The sequence below is a fragment of the Lissotriton vulgaris genome, chromosome 2_1 (assembly GCF_964263255.1).
Source record: "Lissotriton vulgaris chromosome 2_1, aLisVul1.2, whole genome shotgun sequence".
NCBI lineage: Eukaryota > Metazoa > Chordata > Amphibia > Caudata > Salamandridae > Lissotriton > Lissotriton vulgaris.
The window spans coordinates 999,158,723-999,185,458 of record NC_141687.1 but is presented as its reverse complement, the minus strand read 5'-3'; the positions used below and the strand labels follow the sequence as shown (position 1 = coordinate 999,185,458).

General features: G+C 44.0%; 1 protein-coding gene across 1 annotated transcript in view; it reads left to right on the top strand.

Annotated features, from left to right (window-relative positions):
- LOC147731528 (sodium channel protein type 2 subunit alpha-like) overlaps nucleotides 1–26,736 on the top strand; it is a 951,803-nt gene that overhangs the window by 848,385 nt on the left and 76,682 nt on the right. The window contains exon 22 of the mRNA XM_086956592.1: nucleotides 3,644–3,925. Within this exon, the coding sequence (XP_086812718.1) occupies nucleotides 3,644–3,925 (282 nt within the window). The remainder of the gene's footprint in view (nucleotides 1–3,643; nucleotides 3,926–26,736) is intronic.

Below are 26,736 nucleotides of genomic sequence, written 5' to 3'. Positions count from 1 at the left end.
GCCAGCATAAATACCCCGGGACTCCCGAAAATTCAAGTTCAAGTCAATAAAAAAGAGAGAAAAAGATTCAACTAAATATATTTTAGTAAAACCAGGATAAAATGTATTAAAATGTTAAGTACATAGTGGCATTGGGGGGACTTCTTTTTTCTATCTTAACCTCCAAATGGACAACATAGACATCAAATACCGTGAGATCCAGCACACAGTGATGTGCCTCGGGTAGTGCTTGAAATGGAAAAATCGAAGTGACCTGCTGGTTTCTGAGAAGTGCTGGTACTCTCCAATTACAAGTATTGCACTTCTCTTGAGAAGTGCCGGTACTCTCCCTCTTAAAATAAAAAAAAGTGCCGGTACTCGGAACAGGACAGTACCGGCCCATTTAAAGCACTGGCTCGGGTGAAAGCTGCAGTTTTTCTCACAAACAACGTCCATATTTAGGCCAGCAAAAAGAACGATCTAAATGTAGGTAATGTTTAAAATTCCACCCCACAATATGACATGCCAAATGAGTTTTAGTGCCTGCCTTTGACTGTGGCGCGGTATATTTTTAGGTCTCGCCTTGGCAGCGCATGCAGCGCATGCGCTGTATCAGCAAGACCTAAAGTAATCTCTGTATGTTGGCAAGCAGCCGGTAGTTTCTCCGACTGCTTGCAATTGGCTTAGTGTTGTTCTCGCATTTCTTACATTTGTTTACAGTGGCTATTGATGTCCAACTGGCTTCTGTGTAGTCCGGAGGCAGCGGCCACCAACTACAGTTTTAGTCCGCACTGTTTGGACTTTTTGTTTGTCTTGCGCATCACTGCCTGACCTGAATATGGCAGCGGCGCATGCGCAAGGAGCCGTGTGCGTGAGGGGTGGGCAGCGCATGCTTCTTGTTTCCTCTGCTTGTTCTTGAAAGCCACGCTATGGCTCCCAATGCGTCCCCCGTGGAGCGGCTTCAGGATTCTTTGCGGGAAGGGAGAGCCATACTATTTGGTCCGCCTGGGCCGGCAATGGGGACCCAGGTAACTGCATAATTTCTGGTGTAAAAGTTGTGGCTCCGCTTAAATGCTAACCTAGTGTGGAGCGGAAATAATTCCTTTTACTATAACCATGACTTTTTTGGTGTAAAAGTTGTGGCTCCGCTTAACTGTTAACCTCGTGTGGAGCGGAAATAATTCCTTCTACTGTAACCGTGACGTTCAGAAAGACTTCAGTGGAAAGCAAAGTCAAGGGGGCCTATGATGACATTGGCATGCTGAGTGTCCTTTATTCTGGCAGCGTATTTATGTTCAATGTGACTTTTTATAGAGGGTAAGGTTGTGTGACTTCTAAACTTGCCCCTTCCCCTACTTCACAGACTGAATGGTTCCTACGCCCCAAGACCACTAGATCATGTCATTACCCCCTTCTCCGTCTTCCTCGACCATGACCTGCTTCTACTCTGCAGGGACTGTGACAAGAAAGACCTGAGCTCGTAGTAATGATGTTGACTGTTAAGTAACAGCATGTACGCCGTAAGTCCAACATTGTGTGACTAAAAAGATAGCAGTTTCAGAAATAGTAATTAGCAGTGCTGGAAATGGAGCAACATTTACCTTCGAATCCTATAAATGAGGATCAAGGGATGGCAGCAAAAAAAATAAAAGGGTGTGGGGTGGAGAAGGGGGCTTATTAGGACCAGACATACATTTATTTATATTTTTTAAAGCCTCCGCTCGGGACAAGTTGACAATACAGTTTGTCATAGAAAATCTGTTATAGCTTCTTTATTTGTTCTTAAGCAAAAGCGTAACACCGCCCTGTAGGTGGAGCCCCGCTATGGAAGACTTCTGGGGGTGTAGGGGAGGGGGGTTCACATTTTACACGGGACCCCCATCATTTTGTGTTACGCCACTTTCTGACAAGTAGACTGCATTTTAAAATATCTTTAAAGGTAAGGCGCCTGCTTTAAAGATCTTTGTATAGCTGGCAGTTTCCAGGGTATAACAACAGTAAGATGTCTGGAGTTGCTGGAGGAATCTGTGGCCTGTCTAGTCTTACATGTAACAAATTACCATTGCATAGTTTGTGTGCTTGCTGCACATCATGTGCTCTGCCCAGGGCCATTGGAAGTATGTGTTTTATTTGTGGCTGTGGCGTTTTCTCATAATTATGTATTTTAAATATTTGCCACGTAAACTATCATCTGCTATGTAATCTGCAGATTTTAACAATAAATATTTTATTTCTAGCTCAAACAGTTTAAAAATTACTGTAGTGACATGTTTTGCCACATGGCTGAAGGACCTTCAGAAAGGTTGACTGGTCACCTCGATGTTGCTTATTTTTGTATTTGTGTGTCAAACTGATACCAAGATGCGAAACCTTGCCCACATTGTATAGTATTAACATGAAACAAGCAATTGCAATGCAATTGGTCTCGCATTTACATGAGATTAAGTTATTGGCATTGTAAAGGATAATGGCCCACATGCATCATTGTTTCATTTTGCACTTCCTAATTTGCGATTTTTAGGGAATCGCAAATTAGGAAATGCAAAATGGGATGCATGTACATTTTCGCAAAATATTTGAGAATCGGTAAAAATCGCAATTTTTACCGATTCTCAAATAATATGCGATTAGCAAAGTGCGAATTCGCAATTCCCATTCATTCCTATGGGCTAAAATGCCCATAGGAATGAATGGGAATTGCGAATTCGCAATTTGAAATCGCAATTCAGCAATGCATTTCAAGGGTGGAGAGAGGGGTCTAAATGACCCCCCCCTTCACCCATGAAATGTACTTTTGAGTATAAGTTACATACACATGTGTCTGTAACTTTACAGTTTAAAAAATGCATGTTTGTGCTTTTTTAAACAATTTCGCAAATTACCACGAGGTTCAACTTCGTGGTAATTTGCACTTGCAATTTCAAATTTCGCAATTTGAAATCAAATGATGCATAGCATTTTAGAAATCGCAAAATTGTGATTTCTGAAATGCTATCGCAATTTTAGAAATTGCAAAAAAGTTGCGATTTCTAAAAAAGCATGATGCATCTCAAAAAGCATTTTTGGAATCGCAAACGGCCGATTTTAAGGAATCGCACCGTTTGCGACTCCAAAAATGCTTGATGCATGTGGGTCAATGCGTTGTATTAATGTTTTTAAAAAACAAAACATAAATAAGAGGCATTGTCATTTACAATGCCAATAGCTCAATGTCGCGTAGATGCAAGACCTATTGCATTGCAAATGCTTGGTATGCAAGTGCCAGCATGCAGAAGTGGCAGCCGCTACCCCCTCGACATTTTGTGGTCGCCAGTGGAGATTCCAGTAAGCAGGCTGTCGTCACTAGTGGGGTCCTCCCGCGACAGGCTGCACAATGTGCCTGGCAAATGCCACTTACTGACCGGTGGAAGCTTCCATATTGAGGCTTGCGTTATTTTCTTGTCTTGTGGTCACATTGCTTGGCCTAATCTTGATGATGTTAGGTTTTTCCTCATAATTATGTATTTCGTTTTCTATTGAAGTTATTTTTTGCATTCCCGAACTTTAAAATAAGTCTTTGGGACAATGGCTCTATCTGAAAATGTCGCTAATAAATACATGCAATGTCTCTGAAGATAATGTCATACTTTTTGCACATTGTTGTTTGTTTGTACTTTTATGCTAGGTGGTTGTTAACGCACTTATAGGAGCCATCCCGTCCATCATGAATGTGCTTCTGGTGTGCCTCATTTTCTGGCTAATTTTCAGCATCATGGGAGTAAACCTTTTTGCGGGTAAATACTATCACTGTGTGAACACCACATCTGGTGAGACGTTTCTAAACACCGAAGTGAACAATGAAACTGAGTGTTTTGCACTAATACACCAGAATGAAACCGCCAGGTGGAAGAATGTGAAAGTGAACTTTGACAATGTGGGAGCTGGATATCTGGCTTTGCTTCAAGTGGTAAGTTCTTATTCAGTTCATATTTTACAATATTTTACATGGACATGCGATAAAGTAAGAGGCACAATTTGAATAGCAGGATAGTTGCAAAATGGGAAGGGAGGTGTGGGCACCACATGCACTGTCCCACAGTCTTACAGATGGTGGCCCGCCACATTTATTGTTCCCCACCTGTCCATTACCACCAATGTCTTACTGGTCAAGCCTTAGAAGATGTAAGCTGAATAAACAATGTTGTCAAGGGAAATATCAACACTTTTTGGGGGGAATTTAACAATGCTCGTTTGGGGGCAGGGTCATTTGCAGATAAGTAAACTGCGAAAAATATTTTATAAAGACATTTCAAGCTTGAAATTCACATGCAATGATTATATTTACGAATTTAAGGACTGTATTGTAGATATTTATGAAAAATATTGTAAACTTTAAATTTATGCACAATGGAAGTATTAATTAATTTCATGCTTTTTTCAATAAGGTTATAGATTTGAAAAGGTCCACCTCTAAGTCTGAATACCTGTTTATCTATTTACGTGTCCTGCAACCTACAGATCGTTTAGTATATTTGTCTGCCTGGCTATCTGTTAATCCACACAAGTAGTTTTTTGCTGCATCAAAATATTTTGTACCGCTCTTTCTTAAATACATACATAGGCATGGAAAAGAAACAAAATGTAAATTCAGTGGTTTAATTTACCATTACTCATCCACAAATTAACCAATCCACTGTTGTGGGATTCGTTTTGCTCATACGAGATTAATTATACAGTAGCTAGCTTTTTCATTGGAGTTTTAAAATGTCATTTCCCATTAAGTTAGGCTGGGCATTTGCTGATCTGAATCAAGGCAATCTTCATCAAAAGCATATAGTTTTCGCTTTTATGGAAGCCCCTGGTTATACGGGATACCTACCACATACTGCTGCATCTCAGCTGCATCTCAAGGCTGGAGGCACAAGTTTGTTGTCCTGGATTTCCATCGTCATTCAAATCTTGCTTCCTCCCACCATATCATGCCTCATGGAACAATATATCAGCCCACTCCAACCATTAGCTCTCTCTGGTGTAAGTGACAGCGTTTGGTACTGCTCATGTGCACTTCCTCAAAAACGTAGTCCCCTTCACCAGGCAGAGAAGAGCATCAGGAGGCAAAACAAGGATGATATAGCCTCCTTCAGCTATACAGTTACCACTGGGAATCGAGGTGAGTGGACTTGCAGCTTGCACTGGTTGAAGAGACTTGGTGGCAGGTATTTTCAATGCACACTTTGCAGGTACTATTCTGCGATCTAAGATTATCTCAAACAGCTTAAGGGAGACGGATCAGCTTGAAGTATCTATCAAGTAACTTTCTGGTATCTGTTTAACCATGTTCACTTAAAAACAGGGTCTAATTTTCTCTTCTGCACGTTTCATTTCATTCATTAAAGAAAGTCAAGCGTGGCTAAGAAAAAGGGGTTACTTGGCAACTGGTATTCCTCTGCATATTTTGTTCGGCATAGCAGTAGCATTTCTCTTTTTAGGTCTTGGCACATGCACCCATAGTGGCCATCATTGAATGCATTTCTAATCTTTGAACAACCCCTTTTAAAGATTGCCACCGCCGTTGTATGTGCATCCCCAAAGCATTGGCCCAGCAAATATTTTCTGTGCTGAGACCTGTTTGCTTTGCCAATGCTTGCTTGTATTGGTCCCTCCAGAGATGTGTTTGTCCTGTATTTGTAAATCAGCTTTTTGTGTTAGTCAATAAATGTTTCTTAACTTTACGTTCTTTTAATTATTGACAACACTTTGAACTCCTGTGGTGCTCTTCAGTACTTGTAATGTACCCGCCACAGTCGTGACTTGGTGCTTCTCCCCAATGTAGGAGCACTTTTATAGCAGGTTATAGTTGTGACGTTTTGGATGTATTTTCCCAGTCTGTAAAACAATTTATATTTCACCCTAAGTGCTGCCCCGTCACTGTTCTAAGCACATTTCTGACCTTAGGAATATTTCTATAACCCAAACTGTAACTGGATATTTTCACAGCAATGGTCCTACGCCCGTCGAGGTAGGGCTGTGCGACTCTGACTTGTCTTTATTCTACCCCGGAAGTGGCAGAGTGAAGTGGAGCCACATAACAGTCCAGACGTCAGTTCATTTCACCTTCGTACGAGGGAGGATCCGGAGCTCTGGTCCCGGTTTCGGCAGTTTTCAACAACTTTTTAAATCCGGTGTGCAAGGGATCGATGTCCCTATCTCAAATGACAAGGTTGAAGCCATGCCATTAGGTCAGAGGGAGATGTAAGTAATGGACCATCACTAGGTGTGCTTTTGATATCTAATCTCTGGGCACAACTCTAAGGGGCCCATTAGGATGGCGGGCGGATTGCCCCCGCCAGGCTGGTGGTAGCCACCGCATGGCCTGGCGGGGGCAATTCGCCCGCCATCCTTGCCCTAAAGTCCCCCCGCCATATTAGGATGGCGGGGGGGGGGGCGCGGCGGACAGAAAGACAATCCGCCGCTTTTCCGCCCCGTTCGCCTTGCGGCTGGGGCGGAAAAAGCCTAACATGGTGGCGGTGTCTATTATATCCTAATATGGCCAGCCATATTAGGATGGCCAAAAACAGATGCCTTTCTGTTGCGGCGATGCCACCACGGAAAGGCATGCGGTCTTCACTTCGGGCGCCCCCTGCGGGCCCCCAAAGTGAGGGACTAATGGGGGGTGCACACGGGGGGTACCTGTGGTACCCCCCAGCATTTGCATTAACAAAGCGGCAGGCACCGCGCGGTGCCTGCTGCTTTGTTAATTCAAATGAATTAATGCACCGCCCGCCACAATGCTAAACATGCATGATGCGCCCGCCACCGTGGCGGGCGCATCCTAATCCCCCCCCAGCCCCCCCCGGGACTCCCGCCCTTATGGCAGGCAGTCCCTAAGACCGATAGGATGGCCTAATGACCCCCTAAGTCTTCTTCAGAGTGTGCACCACCATCAGAAAGCAAAGACGTATGTTGCTGAATATCAGAATAAGTCACGGACCTCATGTAAGTCCCGCTCTAAGTCGAGGGTCTGGACCCGCTTCTGCTGTCGAGGACAATCCCAGGACAGGTCCTCTTGACGGTCAAATTCAGCAGGAAAGTCAAAGTCCAAGTCTGAAGGAAAATTCAAGGAAGCAAACTGAATAGAGCCCCATCTCACTATTCTCTATTGAAAGAGAAGTTGCATGGGCGTCGAGGTGCCAATCAGTCTCACTTCCAACCCCTGCTTGAGAAGCCCATTCCTCAATTGACCCCAGTGCGCCACGAGTTCCCCGGGCAATTGGTTTTGCCACAGCAGGTTGAGGCTTTCAATGAGGTCAGGCTGCATATTGTTGGCACTCTTCTGGCTCCCTCCGGCACATCTACTGCTCCCATAATTCCACAGGGGCCCAGTCAACTTAGTGCTGGCAGATCCATACTCAGTCCCTCCCACCCACCTTGAGTCCCGAATCGATTCCGGTGCTGACTTCCAGCCCGACATCAACATATGTGTGCTGATCTCTCTTTCGTTTATGTTGATACTGATGTTGTCGGTACCAGAGGGGAATCACAAGCTGACTCTGCTGTTCAACCATGAACAAAATCTTTCTCGATCACAGCTCCAGTGCACCTGGTTCCTGTCACCCCGATTCTGTCACCATAAACCCTCTGCCGCAGAGTCATCCTCAAAGGCTCCCTCATATTTTTAATTTCGGTTTGATCAAAGTTTACTTCCTGGAGATGACAATGGGGATCATTTGCCCCCGCATTACGAAGATTACAGTTTACATATATACCTACAGAAATTGGTATTGAAACGTCACCTGAAATAGGGTTGTTGTCCCCCATTACACCCTCAACACAAGAAAATGTTCCCTTTGCTGTGGTGATGTGACATGCACCTGAGGTCCTTGACCTACAACTGCCTTCTATTGAAGTTAAAAATAATGTCCTAATGGAAGGCTTAAAACCGGGGATGCTTCATCTGACCCTTGGCTTCTATTCAAACAAGCCCTCGCTGACACTCTGATAGGCACCTGGTGTAAACCTTGCTTTTTTCCACTAGTAAATAGGTTGATGGCCAGATGACAAAGGCCAGCCCCAGGTGACCCAGATTTTTTAATGCACTGTCCTACTCGAGAGAACTAGCGAGCCATTCAAGCTTCCCAAACCTTTCCATGCAACTTCCCCAGTTAGGGAATCAAAGAGGATTGAGGCATTCAGGAAACAAGTGTTTTCATCAGCCAGCCTGGCTTTGAGGTTGCAGTTTACCTACTGGGTTGACATGCACATGCCCTCTGGGACATGGCAAGCTAAATCTTGGCAGCGGTCACGCAAAAACATAGAGCCTCCTTGCCTCAAACCATTTGAGATGGTCATGATGCAGCCAAATACGTCATTCCTGTTGGCCTGGCGATGATCTATTGCTTAGGATCAGAAGTCAGCACAGCTGTGGTACTATGTCACCATGCAAGGATTTATTTATTTATTTTTCACCATTCAAGGATTCACTTTATGTGGTTTTCAAAAGATGTGCGGGCATCCCTTATGGATATGCTTTTCGAAGGATCCTGCAGGAGCTTACTCTTTGTTCTCCAAGCCTTTCTGCTCTTTCAAGACAGCTCCCCCAACAGTTTTGGTCTTTCTGAGAATACTCAAGGTGATAGGTTTACATACAGCAGCAGGCCTCTGCAGAAGTTGCTACAGTCCATTTGTGACCCCGGATGGCAACGTAGAAGATACCATGCAGGCCCTCAAAGGCACCATTCGTACCACTCCCCCTCCCTTGTAGCAACAGCCTCCAAGCTAATTTAGTTTGCCCATAGCAGCACACATCCATCCAGTGGGAGGAAAGATGGGTTGCTTTGCCTCGGAATGGCAATCCTTCTCATCTGACAAATGGCACCTTCAGATAGCCCATTAGGGCTGACCCCTATGATTACTTCGTGTCCCACTCCAGCTTCTTCCCACATCAGAGCAGCTCTCAGAAAAGCACCTTTCCATTTTGCTGCAAGAGCTGTGGGCTCTGTTTTCCAATGGAACCATGATGAGGGTTAAGGCCACAGAAATAGGGACAGGCTGTTATCCCGCTATTTCGTCCTGCCGAAGAAGGCATGTCCAATTTTGAATCTTTATACTCCGAATACCTTCTTGGGGATTGACAGTTTGAAAATGCTCATGCTAGCTCAGGTTCTATTAGACCTGGATCCGGGCTACTGGATGGTGGCCTGCAGGATCCGTGCCATTCCTCAGAGGTTGCATGCAGTTCAGGGTGGGCCAAGAGCATTTTCAATTTACCATGAAAGTGATGGTGGTGGTCACAGCCCGAGGTTAGGGGTACCAGTTTTCCCTACCTCAACCGTTGACTGTTAAAAGCTGACTCACCACAGTCAGTCGGGACCACCTCTAGACGACAGCAAACCTCTGGCCATCTCTGGGGTTCTCGATCAACTTGCTGAAGTAGCACCTTACGCCCTTGCAGAGAGTTCCATTCATAGGAGCTGTCTTGGATATGGTGCAGTTCAAGGCCTTCCCTCCATCATGAGTCCAGATTTTTTGGGCTATGATCCTGATGTTTCAGCCTCTATTCTGGGTCTCAGTGAGAATGGTTCTCAGGCTTCTTGGGCAGTTAGCCACTTACATCCTGCTTGTTGACTATGCCAGTAGGCCTGTGAATGCCCTGCAGTGAAATCTGAAGTCTCAGTGGGATCAGCACCAAGGAAACATATCAGATTCTATATAGGTCTTGGAAGGGATTGCATGAGATCAGCAATGGTGGATGCTTGACCCCAGTTGAACTAGAGGCAGACCCCACTCCCTACTCTACCTACAGCTGATGGTAAAGACAGATACATCACTTTTGTGTTGAGAAGGTTGTCTTGGGGAGGTGGAGATCAAAGGACTCTGGTCTCCGGTGGAAGCCCAGCTCCATCTCATTCTATAGGAGCTGCAGGCCATTTGCCAGCACGAAAGGCCTTCCTGCCGTCCATCAAGAGGAAGCTGGTGTAGAATCTCACAAACAACACTACTGCCATGTGCTAATGCAAAAATCAGGGCAGAGTGGTGTCCTCGGTCCTGTGAAAAAATGCACTGCACACCTGGAGTTGGCAGGGCAGTCAGGGCATTTCTCTGATTGTGAACTATCTGATAGAATCTTTAAAGACGAGCTCAGCCAACGTTGCCTGGCGGATCATGAATGCAACAAGGTGGTGGAAGAAATGCTTGAATTAATCTTAGTCACTGGTGATCACTCCGGGCTGCATTCCAGACCATTGTTTTTCACCCACTGAGCCATTCTAGACAAATACTCACCTTATGCAAATCAGTTTTGGTCCTGCTTTAATAGTAATAGTCCAACCCTGAACTGCCAGGACAAGTCCCCTACAGATGGGAACAAGCATCCCCAGACCACTTTCGATCTACTTAAGTCTCATCAGTGTGGTACAGGTTGAGCCCTATACAAAGTGAGCATGGGACTCATGTCTGGGCATTACCGTCTTACTCAGGGCATCTACATCAAAAACAGCAAAGGTATGGAAGGAATGCGTGTATTTATCTCAGCCACAGGTTATTGCTCTTGGTCGCATTTCAGACCATCGTTTGTCATAAACTGTGCCATTCTAGATAGAGACCCACCTTATGCAAATCAGTCTTGGTCCTGCTCCAATCAGTATAGTCCAGGCTAAACTACCTGGCCTGGTCCCCTCTAGATGGAAACACAAGCAACCCCAGACCAGTTTTGACCTACTTAGGTATCATTAGTGTGGTATAGGTTGTGTTCCGTGGCACAGTGGGCACAGGACCCATGTCTGGACATGTCTGTGGCACTTAGGGCATCTAAAATAAAAACAATAAGGTGATGTAAGGAATGCTTGGATCAATCTCTGCCACTGCTCTGGGCCGCATTCCAGATCATCATTTTTGACCCACTGTACCGTTCTACCTAGACACCCACCTTATGCAAATCAGTCTTGGTTAGTCCATTTCAGGGAGGACCTGGCAATTCAGGCTAGACAGTTCCAATTGGAGCAGCGTCAAGACTGGCCTGCATATGGCTGGGTCCAAACTGAGGTGGCATGTTGTGCTAAATAACAATGTACTGAGATGCGGCCCGAGTGATTACCAGTGGCTGAGATTATTTCAAGGATTCGATCCATCACTTTTTTGTATCCTTCAGTATCACTCTTTAAGTGGGAGAGGTATGCCCAGACGTGTGTCCCTTGCACACTGTGCCACTGCAACCAAGCTATACCTAACTGATAAGCCCTAATGAGGGTGCAACCATTCTCAGGTTGCTTGTCTTCCAGTTTGTGAAGAACCTAGCCAGTCTTTTCTGGCTGGTCAGCTCATATTGGAGCAGGGTCAAGACTGGTTTGCATGTGGCTGGTTCCAAAGTGAGGTGGCATTCTGTGCAAAATAATGATGGACTCGGATGTGGCCCCATGTAATTACCAGTGGCAAAGCTTAATTGCAGCATTCCATCAATCACTTTTTTAATATATTTTGGTGGATTAAAAATGACATTTGCACCTGAGGTGGCATAATATATTTCAAAAGTGTTGGAAACCCTTTCTAAATCTTTTTACAACTGTCACAGATGCTCAGTATCAGAACTTTTGCTCACTGGAGTTCCTAAGAAGTCTGTCTCTAGGAGACGCATTCTGGCAGTAGAGCACAACACTCCTGTACGCTTTTCTACTTTTACCTCTTCTGCCTCTAATTCTGAAGAAGATCATGAACAACACGGCCCAGATCATTCTAGTGGTACTGTATTGGGCTTGGAAAGCGTAATAACCAGAACTTCTGGGCATGAGCATCCATCCTCAGATCAGGCTACCGGTTTGGGAGGATATTCTGGCAAAGCAGGGGGCAGAGTTCTGCACCAAACCTCCACTATCTACACCTCTATGCGTAGTGATTAAGTGGAAGCAGTTGACTGCATTCAATCTACCACCTAGGATTTGGGATTTTATCCGTGCTGCCTGTCGTCCTTCTACAATGTCCTTCTACACCGCGCACTGGCACACATTTGTGGCCTCGTGTAAAGTCTGCAACACAGTCCTGTTTCAATCCAAATTGTTGGATGTTTTATTGTTTGTTCTGTTTTCAACCTAACATGGTCTTGCTGTTGGCACTATTTAAGGTTATTTGTTGGCCTTTTTGACTTTTTTGCATTTACCAGACCAACCATCGATATTCAACCCACCTTTAGTGATGCTGTTTATTAACATTTTGACACGTTCCCTTCTAAACCATTTGTGATGCCACACTAGGATCTTTACTTGGCCCTGATGTTTCTCATGTGCACCCACTTCGAGCTCATGCACAGCCGCTTCTTGAGTCTCCTGACCATCAAGACTGGTTTCCTCATTGCGATCATTTGAGTTTGTCACATGAATAAACTCCAGGGACGGTCAGTGCAACCTCCCTACACCAGCTTTTTATTTTCAGACAATCTGATGCAAAGGACCCGAGGGGCCTCAATCTAAAATTCCGGACTCCTTTTCACATTTGAAAATCTTTTAAAATTTTGTGGCCAGTGTAGGAAGATGGTTCTCTATATAGTACACTAAAACAAAGTACACAGTGCAGAGAGTCCAGTGGATCACCAATTGGTTTACAGAGGCTAAAGTAGATAATACTAATGCTCTCTTTTGTGGTAGTACGGGCTAGCAGTTAGGCTTATCAGAGGGTAGTGCCAAGCATTTGTTGTACTCACAGAGGTAATAAATGTGACACACACTCAAAAGACAAATCCGAGACCAATTTAGAAAAATAATTATTTTTAGATATATTTTCGAATCAAGAACTACATTCAAAGCTAAGTACTGTATTTCCTTTGAATTTTCAAAGATGAGTAAATTGTTCAAAGTTATGCACAATTATGCACCATGCAATCCCATGGGAGGAAAAAGCAGGTAGGTGAAGCACACAGCACGGACAGTTGACGGGATTCACCTTCCGGGTTTATAGTAGCAGGAAGTCAAGGTCCAATGTTCTATTAACAGTTTGTCAGGTGTGTCCCGAATTCCACAAGGAGCAAAGAGCAGGTGGAGTTGGTAGCTGCTGCGCTAGAGGAAAGGGGGCCCTCTAAAGACAGGCTGCACAGGGGGACTTGCAGGCAAGTCTGAGAGCCCCCAAACCTGAGCTAGGTTTGCAAGGGCCTTAGGAACAAGGGAGCACAGCTGGTTTGTCATTACTCAGGTCGGGCTGACTGGGTGGAGAGCAAGTAGGTTGGCCTGCTCCTGTGTGTAAAGGTGCTCTTCGTGGTCAGGTGCCAACAGCTGGCAGGGGCAAATTCAGGACTGCTGGCCCACTCTTGAAGTGGGTCTCAGGGGTCTTGATGTCACTCTGCAGATGCTGGGTTCTGCTACATTTGGAGTCCCAACTGGACTCTTCAATGTCAGTCTTGGGGACAGGGCATCTGGTACCCAGGAGATTGGTATTGCGCAATTCTGGTCGGTCCCAGTGGCTCCACACTCGGTGGGGAGACAGATCTGACCTTCCAGAGCATATCAGGCTGTTGAGCTGCAAGTCAGTGGACTGGACTATGAGGCTTCAGTGCTTGCGCTCTGCGTGTGAGTAGCTTCTCTACTTCAAGGGAGTTCTTGGGCAGTTTGTGAAGGCTGGGAGTCCTCTCAGGATCATAGAGGCCGCACAGCAGCAAGATGAGACAATTCACCTCGATTGTCGAGTCTTGAAGCGGCAGGCAGGGGTTCTCGTGTCAAAGCTCAATGGCAAGCACTCAGTTCTTGGGTTGAGTAACTCTTCTTTGTCCTCTTCGTCTTTAAGGGCATCCAATCTGAAGTTAAAGGTCAAAAGTGCCACCTAAATAAAAAATGTAGTACCGGGTATTAGCTAATGGGCTGCCTAACCATAGGGCGACTACGCCCTCTATATGACCATTTCCTGTGGAAAGCGGTCATAACTCTGGTCCTAATAGGGTAATTCTATCCAACACAAGTTGAAGGATTCTGAAAAGTTTGGTCCACATCAGTTGGCCGGCCCTAGGGGTGGTGCTGTGGGCTGAATGTGGGAACACCTCTTAATCTAGCTAATTTGTTAGCCTGTCTTGCCACCAGTCAGTCAACACACTAGTAGTCAGCAGGTTTTCAGGGGACACCTTTAAGGTGCCCTCTGTGCTCATTTACTAATAAATCCAGCACTGGCATCAGTGTGGGCTTATTAAGACAAGGTGGTTGGTACCAAACACCTTGGGGTACAGTGAAACCATTATATAGTTGGGGAATTCGTAATGATGTGTGTACAGCCCATGTACTCGTTATGGCTTCCCTGGGCACTGGTAATATCTAAGGATGAGCTTAGATATCACCAGGGCATATCCACGTTCATGGATATGACCTCACATGGGTATAGTGCACCCTGCCTTAGGGCTGTAAGGGATGCAGTAGGGGTGACTTACCTATACCTCATGTGGTGCTGGCAGGCATGGCACTATGATGTTTTACACCAGGATGTGTGCCATGTCGCCTCTTCAGCAAGAAAAGCAGACTTCAATGGCAGTTTGCATGAGCTTGGTGAGGGGTCCCCTAGGGTGGCTCAATTTGTGCTGCTCAAGAACCGAACAAGGGCTTTGACTCACCTTCAGTAAAGCAGAGTCTATTTTAGTAATCAACAACAAGGATGCCAATACTGAGTTCTACTACAAACCGTACTTTGTTCACCAGGCTAACGAACAATGAATTATTAACCATGTGTTGGATTTAATCCGTCAATATTTATTTCTTTTGGAAAATTCCGAGAAAAACACACACAGTACAAAATGTTTTTATAAATATGTGAAAACACCTAAAGATTCTTTGGGAGACAGGCGTACACCAAAAGGATGGACAAAATTATATAACGCATTCACACAATCTCTTGAATCACCAGACTCAACTCGTCTTCATATCAAACTCTCACACCTTCAAACTTACAACACAAAACAGACATGGAACAACAGACAACATGGGAAAATGTCATCGCCTAAATGCAGGAATTTTTCAATATGGGAAAGGAAAATTTTTCTTTTTTTCAGCTTACATACTTAATATACATCGCTACTCAGAAACATAAATGCGTGCAGATATTTTGGACATAAAACCCAGCAAACAAGGTTGACGCGTTTCGAACCGGACCCTTTGTTCGATTCTCATCAGGACCAAACAGAGAATCTGAAAGAGGAAAAACAAGTTCCCTTACAATCAACAAAATTCAGTGTGTTATGAAGACAACAATTAAACGACCACCAACAAGAGAGGCTCCCTACCTGAGTGTTCAAAGCTATCGGCTCAACTAGTTTGCAAGAAAGAGGGGTGAGCTTCTGTAAACGAAGTGGACCAGAGATTAGTAAACATGGTTAGAGCCTATTTGTCCTTCTAGGTTCGGTAGCCAAAGACAGCAAAGTACCTGCAAGGGGGCTGAGTAGGAGCGTGTCTCCTAGACAGGGTGGTTCACTGGATGGTTGGAAATCTTCAGCTACTTGTCAACAACAAAGTTCAAGGGGCTAGAAACGAAAAACAGACCGCTTAGATTGATAGCCTGATTGACTCTGGGTATTCGCAATAAGAATACGGGCAGGGATTTACCTTGTAAAATGCATAGCCTGGCAGAGATTATAAATACGTGTGGAGCTGCTCAAACGAAGGAATCAGATCCGTAGTCGTTCGCCGTTTTCTACAAAAGGTAGAGAACGAACATAAGTCGTGTGCAAACAAACATAAAGATTTCAGCATTCCAGTGAGTGACATCGTAACCGAGGAACATTCTGAGTTGAACAACACGTACCTTTAGCGGCAGCCTCAGGGAGCTCAAAAACGGGCCGCAGCTCGATCTTGCCGTGCGGTCCGAATGCCCGAGAAACCGTGTGAGCCAATTTGCAGCGGATGGTAATATCAAGCAGTTCTATTGGTCCATCGGAGTCATGTAATTCCCATGGGAATTCTGGTCATTGTAGTATTCCATTCAGCGTTCACAGCCTCCATAGGGGGCAGGGAGAGTAAACCATCCAGAAAGCATTGCAGAAAGGGCGGCGGAGTTTATCAAGCGGCCCGCGATATCTCCGAGAGTTCATTCAGTCCATTTATGACTGTATCAAATCTGAGGATAAGTTGTGCTTCACGTTGGCTGAGTTTAGCTTCCAGATCGCCCCCTCTTATATCCATTTCCAGTCTTGACAACACAGTCCATTTTATATCGTTTTCTGTGTGTCCTTCCGAGGTCCAATGGCTTACCAGAGGTGCATTCGCCACTGATCTTCTTACTCTTGACTTATGTTGAGTAATCCGCTGACGGATTTCTTGGGATGTTTTCCTGACATATAGTTTCTGGCATGTGCACAGAATACCATAGACAACATTTTTAGTTTTACAATTTGAGAAAGCTGAATGTTTCCAAAAAATACCATTATGTGAAAACACATCTCCCTCCATTGTATTGTCACAACACACGCAGGTGCCGCATTTATGGTGTCCACGAATGGGCTGTAGGCCCAGCATGCTTCGTAATGTGGAAGTTTCCTTTTTGGGTCGTGCTGCCCGCACAACAAAATTGGCGCTACTCCTCTCTTTTTTAAAGGCAAAAAGAGGTGGCTGTTGTAGTCTGACCTCAAGGTTCTTCACCAAATGGCAATTCTGGTTGACAACGTTTTTAAGTTGATTGGCGTTAGGGCAAAAGGGGGTGACGCAGACGATTCTTTGCAGTGGTGGCTTCGCCTTTTTCTCCAGGAGGGCTTCTCGTGGTGTCCACCATGCTCTACGCATGGCATGTTTGAGAAGTTTCTTTGGGTAACCGCGTTCCATACATTCACGGAATACCACCAAATTTGGCAGAAGGGTAGATATTAGTGTAGTGAAGTGCCTTTCTCTTATGTCTCTTAAGGCCACAAACATTAATTGACGCAATCCGAATACTCATTAAAATACATCGAATGGGAGTCCTGACTTTTCCACCAGTTAATTAGAAAGTTTTAAATAGCGTGCTGGTCTGTGCTGTGCTGTGTGTGCTCCCCTTTGTGCCCCCTCATCCCCCAGCCTCCCCACCCTGTCCCATCCCACCTGAAGCCCTCCCCTCGGAGACCCCTCCCCTTCCTTACAGGCAAATAGGTCAACCATGACCTATGTGTGACCACTAAGCTCAAAACTATCGCAGCCTCCTCCCCCCTCAGTGCCATGATGTGTCCAAATGGTGTACCCCTTGCTTTTAACCCAATAATCCCATTGTCTAGTCCTCAGCAATCATACCTTCTGCCTCATACCCTCTCCTCTCCTTTCAGTTCCTCCACATACTTCTGTGCTTTTACCTCTGAAAAAAACATTTTAACCTGCCCCTTTGTAATCACATTAAGCCTTGCAGGGTACAACAGATATGCCTCAGACCCAAGACCCTGAAATGGAGCTATTAACTGCCTTAGCCTCCATTTCTTAGCACAGTAGCGTAGCAGAAGTCTGGGCAGGCAAAAAAAGTAATTTGATTAAATGAGCGCTTTGACTCAGGCTTTGCCTTATCCATGATCTCCTGCCTCAGAAGGTAATTGCCCACATACACCAAAATTGCTCTCGGCCTGTCAGTCTGTGATGTCCTGTGCCCTCTCTTTAGGGTCAAAGGGTATCGGTGTGCTCTCTGTACCTCATTCTCCCAATTCCAAGAGGTCATCTCGGGGAATGCACCTTTAAATAAGTTAATCACAAACATCCTGGCATTCTGGCCCTCAACCCAGTCAGCCACCCCCAGTAATCTTATAATGTTCTGCCTCTGCCGGTTCTCGAAGTCTTCCAGCTTCCACTGGACGTCCTCAGCCACCTTCTCCTGGGCTTGTTTAAAAGACTGCCATCTGTTAACGTCATCCTCGAGTTAGTTAAACAAGAGAGAGCTTTCCCAAACAAACCCAGAAAGGACTGGGAAATATAGCAACAAAAGGGGAATTGGTTCCTTTCTGTGGTTCCTAAATTGAAGCACGGGATACTTAATGAAATTCGACACCAAAAACTTTTTTTACCTCAATGACATGTATCCTAATTAGTCCCAAAATTATTACATAAACATATTATTCTTAAAATTCATATTTATTAAAAGCTTGAGATAGCAGCATGATATAAGTAACAGTTTTACATATAAGCAACATATAAAAACATAATCACATTGCATTAAAGTTCAACACATATATATATAAACAATAATTAAAAGTAGCCAAAATGTCGACGCGTTTCGGTGTTTAAGGCAGATGGTACACCTTCCTCAGGACTACAGTAAATTCTTCAGTCTAAAAAGTATATGGAACAATCAATTAGTGTACATTCAGAGAGGATTTTTTAATTTACAAAAAGTTTTTTTCAAGAATTTGCGGTGTCTAAAATAAATCAATTCTTACATAATACGCAGTATTCAATGTGCGATGACAGCATAAATCCTGGGGATAGAAAAATCTTATCCACTGTTATGATTCGATTTCTTCCCTTTAAATGACCTGTGACCTGTATGCACACAATGATTTAATTTACAATTAGTTTATTCATTTGAAGAACCGAGCTATAAGCAAGCCCCTTACAAAACCAGAAACATACAAGCTTACTTTGTGCTTAATGGTTGGGGCGTTAGTTGTCCTTCTTTGTATCAATTTCAGAAGGCTCAGGATATTCATAAGATGGGGCGTCCTTTCGTTCCTCACCCTTGTTTTAACCTGATGTAAACGAATCCTTCTTGTCCTTTCCTCGACATGGGCCACTCTGTCTGCCATACCTTCATACAGCTTATTCATCTTCCTGAGAGACGTTTTGATTTTTTTCGTTGCTTGTTTAGCCCTACAGCTCTCTATCCTTCCTTCGCCTTGCATCTGTTTTAGAGTGGCGAACAGTAGGTTCAGTGAGGCCTGCGGCTGAGTCTTAGGGGGGACGCGGCTTGGTCTGCTTTCCCTGCTTGTGTGCTCTCGCTGCCACCTTCATGATGCATCTGAGACGTAGCTGAGTAGTCCCAAACTAGTTTACTGGTAGTGTTGGCTGACTCTCTATTACCTTTGTTCTGGACCTCCTTTTTTGCTGGGTATTTCTTTGGGTGGATGAGGTGCTTACTGAGCCTGAGTCTGAGTCCTCAAGCGAGCTACCTCCACTTGAGAGTGCTGACTCTGAGTCCTCATTGAGTGAGAAGAAGCAGTCTCCCTCTAGTGAGCCTACCCCCCCCTTTCGCGCAAGGTTTCATTCAAATCAACCTGCACCGATTCAATTTGTACAGTACTCACATTTCCCTTAGGAGTAGCCTCCTCTGTCCCCCCTGGAAAACTGCATTGTTTCTCCACCACGAATGCTGCATGGGTCTCTGTAATGCCAGTATGCTCTCAAGGACACTCTCTGTGCCTCTCTCCCCGCTGCCCTGTAGCAGCGCTCGTGGAGCTCGAGGCGTTCTGATCGACGCTTCCTGCTGCATCCCCAGGCTGCGGCTGCAACATTGAATCACGGCATTGCCTGGCAACCGATCCCTCGGTGTCCTCGCGGCAGACTCCAGCGTCACTCTCCTCTGCATCCGCCGCGTTCTCTAAAGTCTTCGATGGTGGCGGCTCCTGCGCTTTGAGTGAAAAAGCTTCATCCAGGGTAGGTTGATGAAAGGAGGAATCCCTACTTTTTGGCGCTTCTTTAATATCGCTCTGGGTTTTCTGCACGCGATCGGATGCTCCTTTCTTTAAGGTACTTTTGCCGCCTGGATTCCCATTGTTGCTTCTATTGCTGCTGCTTGCTTGAGGCTCAGCCGCATTCTTTGTCTGTGTCACGGGGGGCTGTCTTACCCCTCCCGTAGATCGGAGCACTGTATTGTTTGAATGCGGGCCTGAGGTTTCCTTGTTGCTGGCTTTGGCGCCGTCCACGAGACCCGCAGAGTCTTTCGAGTCCTTCAGATCCTTTACCACTTTTGATCCCTGTGGCGCCATTCTGCCATGGTCTGGGGTTTGACAGAAATGCCACAATCCCTTTGAGATCGTATTTGGCTAGTGCTGACACCAAAGCTGCCGAATGGATCAGCCACCGTACTGTAATGCCGTCCAGCTGTTTCATAAGCGCGCTGAAATCCTCACATTCAGGGGTCCAAGACATCCCTTTTAACACATCATGTTACATCTGGAAGGGAGAAGGGAGACCTGCGACTGTATGCCATATTGCCCCTCTTCCTGTAGCTGTGTCTAAATTTCCTATGGGAATTAAGATGGGGAAAACACTTTTTGGGACCCCCATTTTTTCTGAGCCACCGCTTGACAGATCACGAAGAAACTTTCAAGATAGCATCTAAAGTGAGTGTCATACTAGTTTTGAAAGTTTCGCGAGGATTCGTCAAACGCCGCCAAAGTATTTGGCAAAACAAAAAGCGCTCTACCTATGGAAACTAGGTCCTAACTATATATATATATTCCCGTTTGTATACAAGAGGAAATTGAGCGTCATATATATATATATATATATATATATATATATATATATATATATATATATATATATATATATATATATATATATATATATATATATATATATATACATATACATATATATATATATATATATATATATATATATATATATTTATATGCAGGAATCCGTCATTCACGCTGTAACAGCTCACGTATTCGGCATGCAGGAACGGACACGGACGACTATAATGGGATGCCAATTATTTTATTAGTGCTGTCGCCATAACGTTTCGGCTCCGGAGAGCCTTGATCACATGACAACGTGATGTGGTGAACCACCCACTTTTAAAGTGCAAATGCTTGGAATAGCAAAGGTCACATGGCATAGACATGGAAAATAGATTGCCTCGTGGTTACAACTCATAAATAAATTAGTTGAAACATAATAGGCTAAAATTTCTGTATAAAAGTTAAATACATAATCACCAAATTGCTACCTCTTGGATTTGTAATTTAGTCCTATATACATGTGCAAATTACGCTATAGTAGTGCAGAGGAATGTGCAACTTATCGCAAACCTTCAGAAAAAATACCAATGCATAATTACAAGCTACACTGTGTAGGAAAAATATATATGTCGGTATCCAAAAGAACTCCTGACATATATATAACAAGGGCGGAAAGTCATAGTTCAAATAACTGTATACTGTGACTTGATTAGAGTTGATCAGTTGAATTCTACTGTAATAACACTCATTAGCCCCCAACCTAGAGGGCAACCGCCCAAAGAAACATGTTGCAATGTGAACAACTCCTGAGACTAGATATATGTAATGTATTTCTAGCACATGTTGAATCACAGGATAAATCCCCAAACGAGGTAAAAGACTGTTGATAAATTGCATATGCCAACAACCAATTCAAAAGTGCTAAATGCCTATAAATGTGTAAATGTAAAGTGCTGAATGTGATTTAAAATCTACCTGTATCAAAATCATAGACAGACTGAGCCCAGTTCTATCACGATTGCAGTAGCCTAACTGGTAATAGACCTAAACATAATCAGACTGACCAAGATCAAATATATACAGAGTCAAATAGATAAAAAAAACGAAACTAGCTATACTTTCATATGGACTCAGATGTCAAATGGTAATGTTGCAGTATATGCACAATGAGGGCAGGTGGGAGATGACTGATCAAAAATGAAATAACATAGCACAACAATGTTAGGCATAATGGAGAGAAAGTCAGGGGAATAGAGAAGCAGCTAATCTAATAAACCAAGGAACTAGTCCGATAGGCTTAACAGAGTCCACTGGGTATGCACTGCGTATGGGGGTTGATGTTAATATGGGATATACATAATAAGACATATCCTATTTAAAACAATAAATAATTATCAAAAATAGTAAAAACTATTTAAAATAATCCCTACTGCAAAAAAGTGTTGGTATACGGACAAAAATATCTCAAATAGACTTCAGACCGCTAATACAAGCAAGTATGAAGGTCCTCCGTAAGGTTAAGACCCCCAGGTTGTTTAGTGTCAAGTTGTAAGATATATTTAGTCTCCAATGTACGCAGTTTTGATTCTTTATTACCGCTCCATCTGCTAGCACTCACTGCATCTATGACATAGTACTTGAGCTCTTTGTTGTTGCTTTGATAGTGCTCTTTAAAGTGCCTTGCTACCGGGTACGTATTGTCTTGGTTGACAATCCCTCTCAGATGTTGTAGAATACGCTTGTGTACTGCATGCTTAGTACTCTATTATAAAAAAGCCACAGTGAATGAACTAAAAAGACGCTACTGTAGGAGTTTTATAAAATGGCGACCAAAGTTGAACAAATATCTGTAGGTTTGCACTGAGGGTGTAAGTCCTCTGTTGATGACATGCAGAGGGTATAATTGGTGGAGTGTTTTGTAAATGTTTATACACGTGATCAAGGCATCAGCCGAAACACGTTGTGTTGGTTTGGACGATTAAAATTCCAACTTGAATTTGAATATATATATATATATATATATATATATATATATATATATATATATATATATATATATATATATATATATATATATATATATATATATATATATATATATATATATATATATATATATACTCCTCCAATCCTGCCTTGTTTAAAGACAGGTCTGACACATGCTCAGGCTTCTCAATGTGATTTTATTCCAACCGGTGCACATATTTCGTGCCTCGTGATGTCCACAGTCTCAGCGTCCGGCAGTGTGCCTCTTCAGTGCCGGTTAGGTAGCTGATTGTGCCCAGGTGAGTTTGACCACGTTGCTGGTGTTTAAAATACAGGCCAAGTGTTCCCATTGGTTGGGAGTCGATCTCACACGCAGCGGCCAGGGAAAGTTCCTTTGTTCATAATTGCCGCTGTGTTCCCTGCCAGGAAACCTCGGCCATCGTGCACCACATCCGCAGTAAGGATATATATATATATATTTTCTTTGGCTATGCCCTATAGGATGTGGGAGTGACAGAACAATGTTTAAAACAATGTCGAGGGTAAACACAGTGCAACAGACACTGACGAAGGCAGAACGCCGAAACGCGTCTGTGTGCACCCCCTCCGCTAAATAAAACCTAGCGTGTTGAAACAATTCCACCTTTCGAGTGCTGTCTTGTTCTTCTACGAGTTTGGAAGGATTTTGAGCGATATATATATATATATATATATATATATATATATATATATATATATATATATATATATATATATATATATATATATATATATATATATATATATATATATATATATATATATATATATATCTCCAGATTGTAGAACTCCTGCAACCTCCAGAAGGCGAAGAAGGAGAAACGGACCACTTCAGATAATCAGGCAAGATTTTTTATTGGACCATGTTTTCCAGCAAGATGACGCGTTTTGGGCTCGAAAGCCCTTGTTCACATGCGGACCGTAGATCTACTATATATATATATATATAAAAGTTCCAAATATCCAACAGAACTCTGTATGTCTGCCTATGTGTGTGGGTGCCAGCAGTGGTGGCAGAAAGCCACAAAAAATCCAAGTAATCCGAACCAGAAGGAATGAAGCTGCACACCGATTCCGTTATGAGAGAATTATCGTGAAAAAACAATGTGTTTCAGCCGAAGCGGCGTTTGTCAAGTTACCCAAGCGGCTCTAGGCATACCATTAAATACAGATGATGTCATAATGGACATGAAAGATTTGCTACAGTGTTGAAAAAGGTACAGGCAGAAGACCTTTTCCGAAGTTGCCCGGCGTTAGCCGCCTCTATACCCACTTAAGTTTACCAAACAAAGAGGCAGGCGCTGGAGACTTGGAAGGCAAGAAACAGAAGTTTTATTCTCTCCGGAGGAGAAACACATCAGTTCGGACAGCAAGTATCGTCACGAGGTGCTCTAACTGCATCTCCGAGGCCTGGCCTCTTATACACAAGTTTATTACTTTATTGCATAAAACACATCTCTGTCAACCCTTTGATGTACGGAAAGACATCCTCAGAATCCCCGCTTCAGACCCGTTCCCACACACATTTACAGTTGAAGTCCCCACCCCGGTCACAACGGATGATGATTATCGCGCAGCTGGACATTCCGCCGATTCACGGAATGTGTGAGGTTGATCGGATCTCATGGGGTGGGGGCTTTGATTAGCTCAAGGATCCTTTGATGGGGGGGGGGGTTGTTTCCTACTGTACAGGAGGAAGGGGGCAATGACAGTACCCGCAGGGCCAGGTGGCGGCTTGGGAACGAGTGAGACAAACGGGCACAAAGGAAAGAGGGGTGTTATCAAGGGATCCGGGACCATGAAAGGGATGGAGGGAAGTGTCGCGCTAGGAACAGGATTGGGTTCCGAGGCAGAGCTGCGTGGAAGAGGGGTTTATGACCCAAGGCATGTGAGAGCGGGGGTTGGCAGCATGGGGGGGGTGTGCTTGTGAGGGTGAAGAGCCGTGCTAGGGGTCAGCGGCGTGCAGAGTGTGGTTCTGACCAAGGCACCTAAAATGGCGGGTGTGCACGACAAAAAGTGTGGCATTCGGGGGAAAAGGGCAAGATGACGCAGATAATGTTTACCAAACCGTATTAATTTTCCACAACAGCGTGAAATGTAGTTAATTGGGGTTAGTGTCATCAAAATAAACATAAATTGTTACATGACAATTGCCAGACCGTAAAATGTAAAACAATATAGATTGAGTTGGAGCTGGAAAGCAGTGCAAATATACCCCACAATGCAGGAAAACAATCAAACAACAATTTGAATTTGAGCTTGACTCACATAATAAGCGACTTCTTTTCATGTGAATTTCTTGATATCAAAGTAATGGTAAAGAACACAAGCCTGATAACCAATCTATTTAGAAAAGACACTGCTGGCAATACCACCTTACATGCACGCAGTCATCACCGTGCCTCCCTCCCCAGTAGTATCGCTACCAAGGCAGAGGAAACTTTAAAAACTGTCTCACGGCAGTGCTGCATTGGATGAGGGAAAACCATCTCTGTTGCAACACTAGCAAGACAGAAATTTTACCAATTGGGAAAGACAATCCTTTTCATCCAAAGGATTGGTGGCCAGATGACACCACAGCACCGCCATCAACTGTGGAAGTGGCCAGAAACCTAGGCGTCTGGTTTGACTCCGGCCTTTCCTTTAAGCCCCATGTCCTGAAATTGACCGGGACCTGTTTTGGGTTTATAAAAACCTTGACAAAGTTTTTCAACCTGATTCCCCTGGTGGCGAAAAAGATAGTGGCAGTGGCCCTAATATCTTCAAGACTGGACTACTGTAATAGTCTCCTTGTGGGAACTAATAAAATCATCCTAAGGAGACTACAGGTAGTCCAGAACGCAGCAGCCAGATTGGTGCTTGGTCTTGCACGAAGGGCCTCGGCCACAGCTGCGTTGAAGACTCTCCATTGGCTACCGGTCTGCAAGAGAATCCTGTTCAAACTGCTTCTAATAACATTCAGAGCCTTTCATCAGCTAGGTCCTGGATATCTTTCAGCAAGATTCAAGCCATACACCACGACAAGAACACTGAGGTCAACTACGGCTAACTTGCTTAGCGTCCCAGCATTTAGGCTAGTCACCAGAGGCGGAAGGTCAGCAACCGTCCTGGGAGCCAAAGCTTGGACAGCATGCCCAATGAACTGAGGGCTACTAAACAAGAGCGGCAGTTCAGAAAACAGTTAAAAACGTGGACCTTTGGGCTATCAGTGGATTGCTGCCAAAAGCTTATTTAGGCTTATGCCACCCTTCTGATCTGTTGTTGACAGCGCCAGGAGACTCCGTTAGGAGTGACAGTTCGCGCTTTATAAATTTTCTTTTCATTTAATTTCATACTATCCCATACGGGATCTATTGAGTGCCCGTAGAAATTGCAGCACTAATGAGGGCTACAAAAATGAGAGCAAAAACATAAAATTACGATTCAAACAGAGAGTACATTCAGACAAAATTCTGTCACAACCTAGTAATACATTACTGAATGTGAAAAAGACTGATGTCCTCTTCGACAACAGAGAGACATCCCGGAGTCAGCTAATAGCCCCCGTGTGATATTTATGTATTGATTCAGGTTATAAATATTTCCTTCATTGTTGGTATAATGTGCTAGCTTGTTTTTTGTGTGCATTCATTACTCCTTCTGCGTCACTATTTTTGTGTACCCAGAGCAAAAAAGTGCATCCTCGTTTCGGGGTCTTGCTTTTTTAGATAGCTTGGGATTGTTTTCAGTCCATCCTGCATGTGAAGTTAATTTGCTTCTGCTTGTACATGCTTGTGCACCTCTTTTACAGTAGAATAGTATAACTCTTTGCTATACATGCTTTTACTTTCTAATGCTAATTATAACATTCCTTTTTTTACACTGTGTGAACTTATATAGTTTATTTGTACTAAAAACATCTAGTCTAGTAGGACTGCTCCCTAATTTTTACCGATCCAGAGGTTGTGCTGCTCAGGGCAATTACCCTCTTATTAAAAAAAAGTATCAGGAATGCCACCCTTTTGTGGAGTTTGCCAATGAAAATAATGTCCCACATTTCAACAGTATTAGGGCGTAGGAGTGCAGTGGGAATGCCTAGAGGCACGTCCCGTGCTCACTGCACCAAAGGACAGTGGCGGCTCCTCCGCTAAGGCAGAGCGTTACCCGACGGAACAAAAGGAAAGATAACATGATAATAACTATTGTTATTATCATGTTATTTTTCCTATAGCTGTCATTGGCTCTCGGGCGGTCCGGGCTGGCCATAGCATGGGAGGAGTAAACTCCTAAAGTGAACTGTTTGGCCGTCTCTCTTGCGCTGACAAAACAGTTCATGTGTACTTTGCATGTTCCTACCAGACTGCAATACACAGACTGGTTAGGAACATGCACAGGCTCCCTGTTCCAGT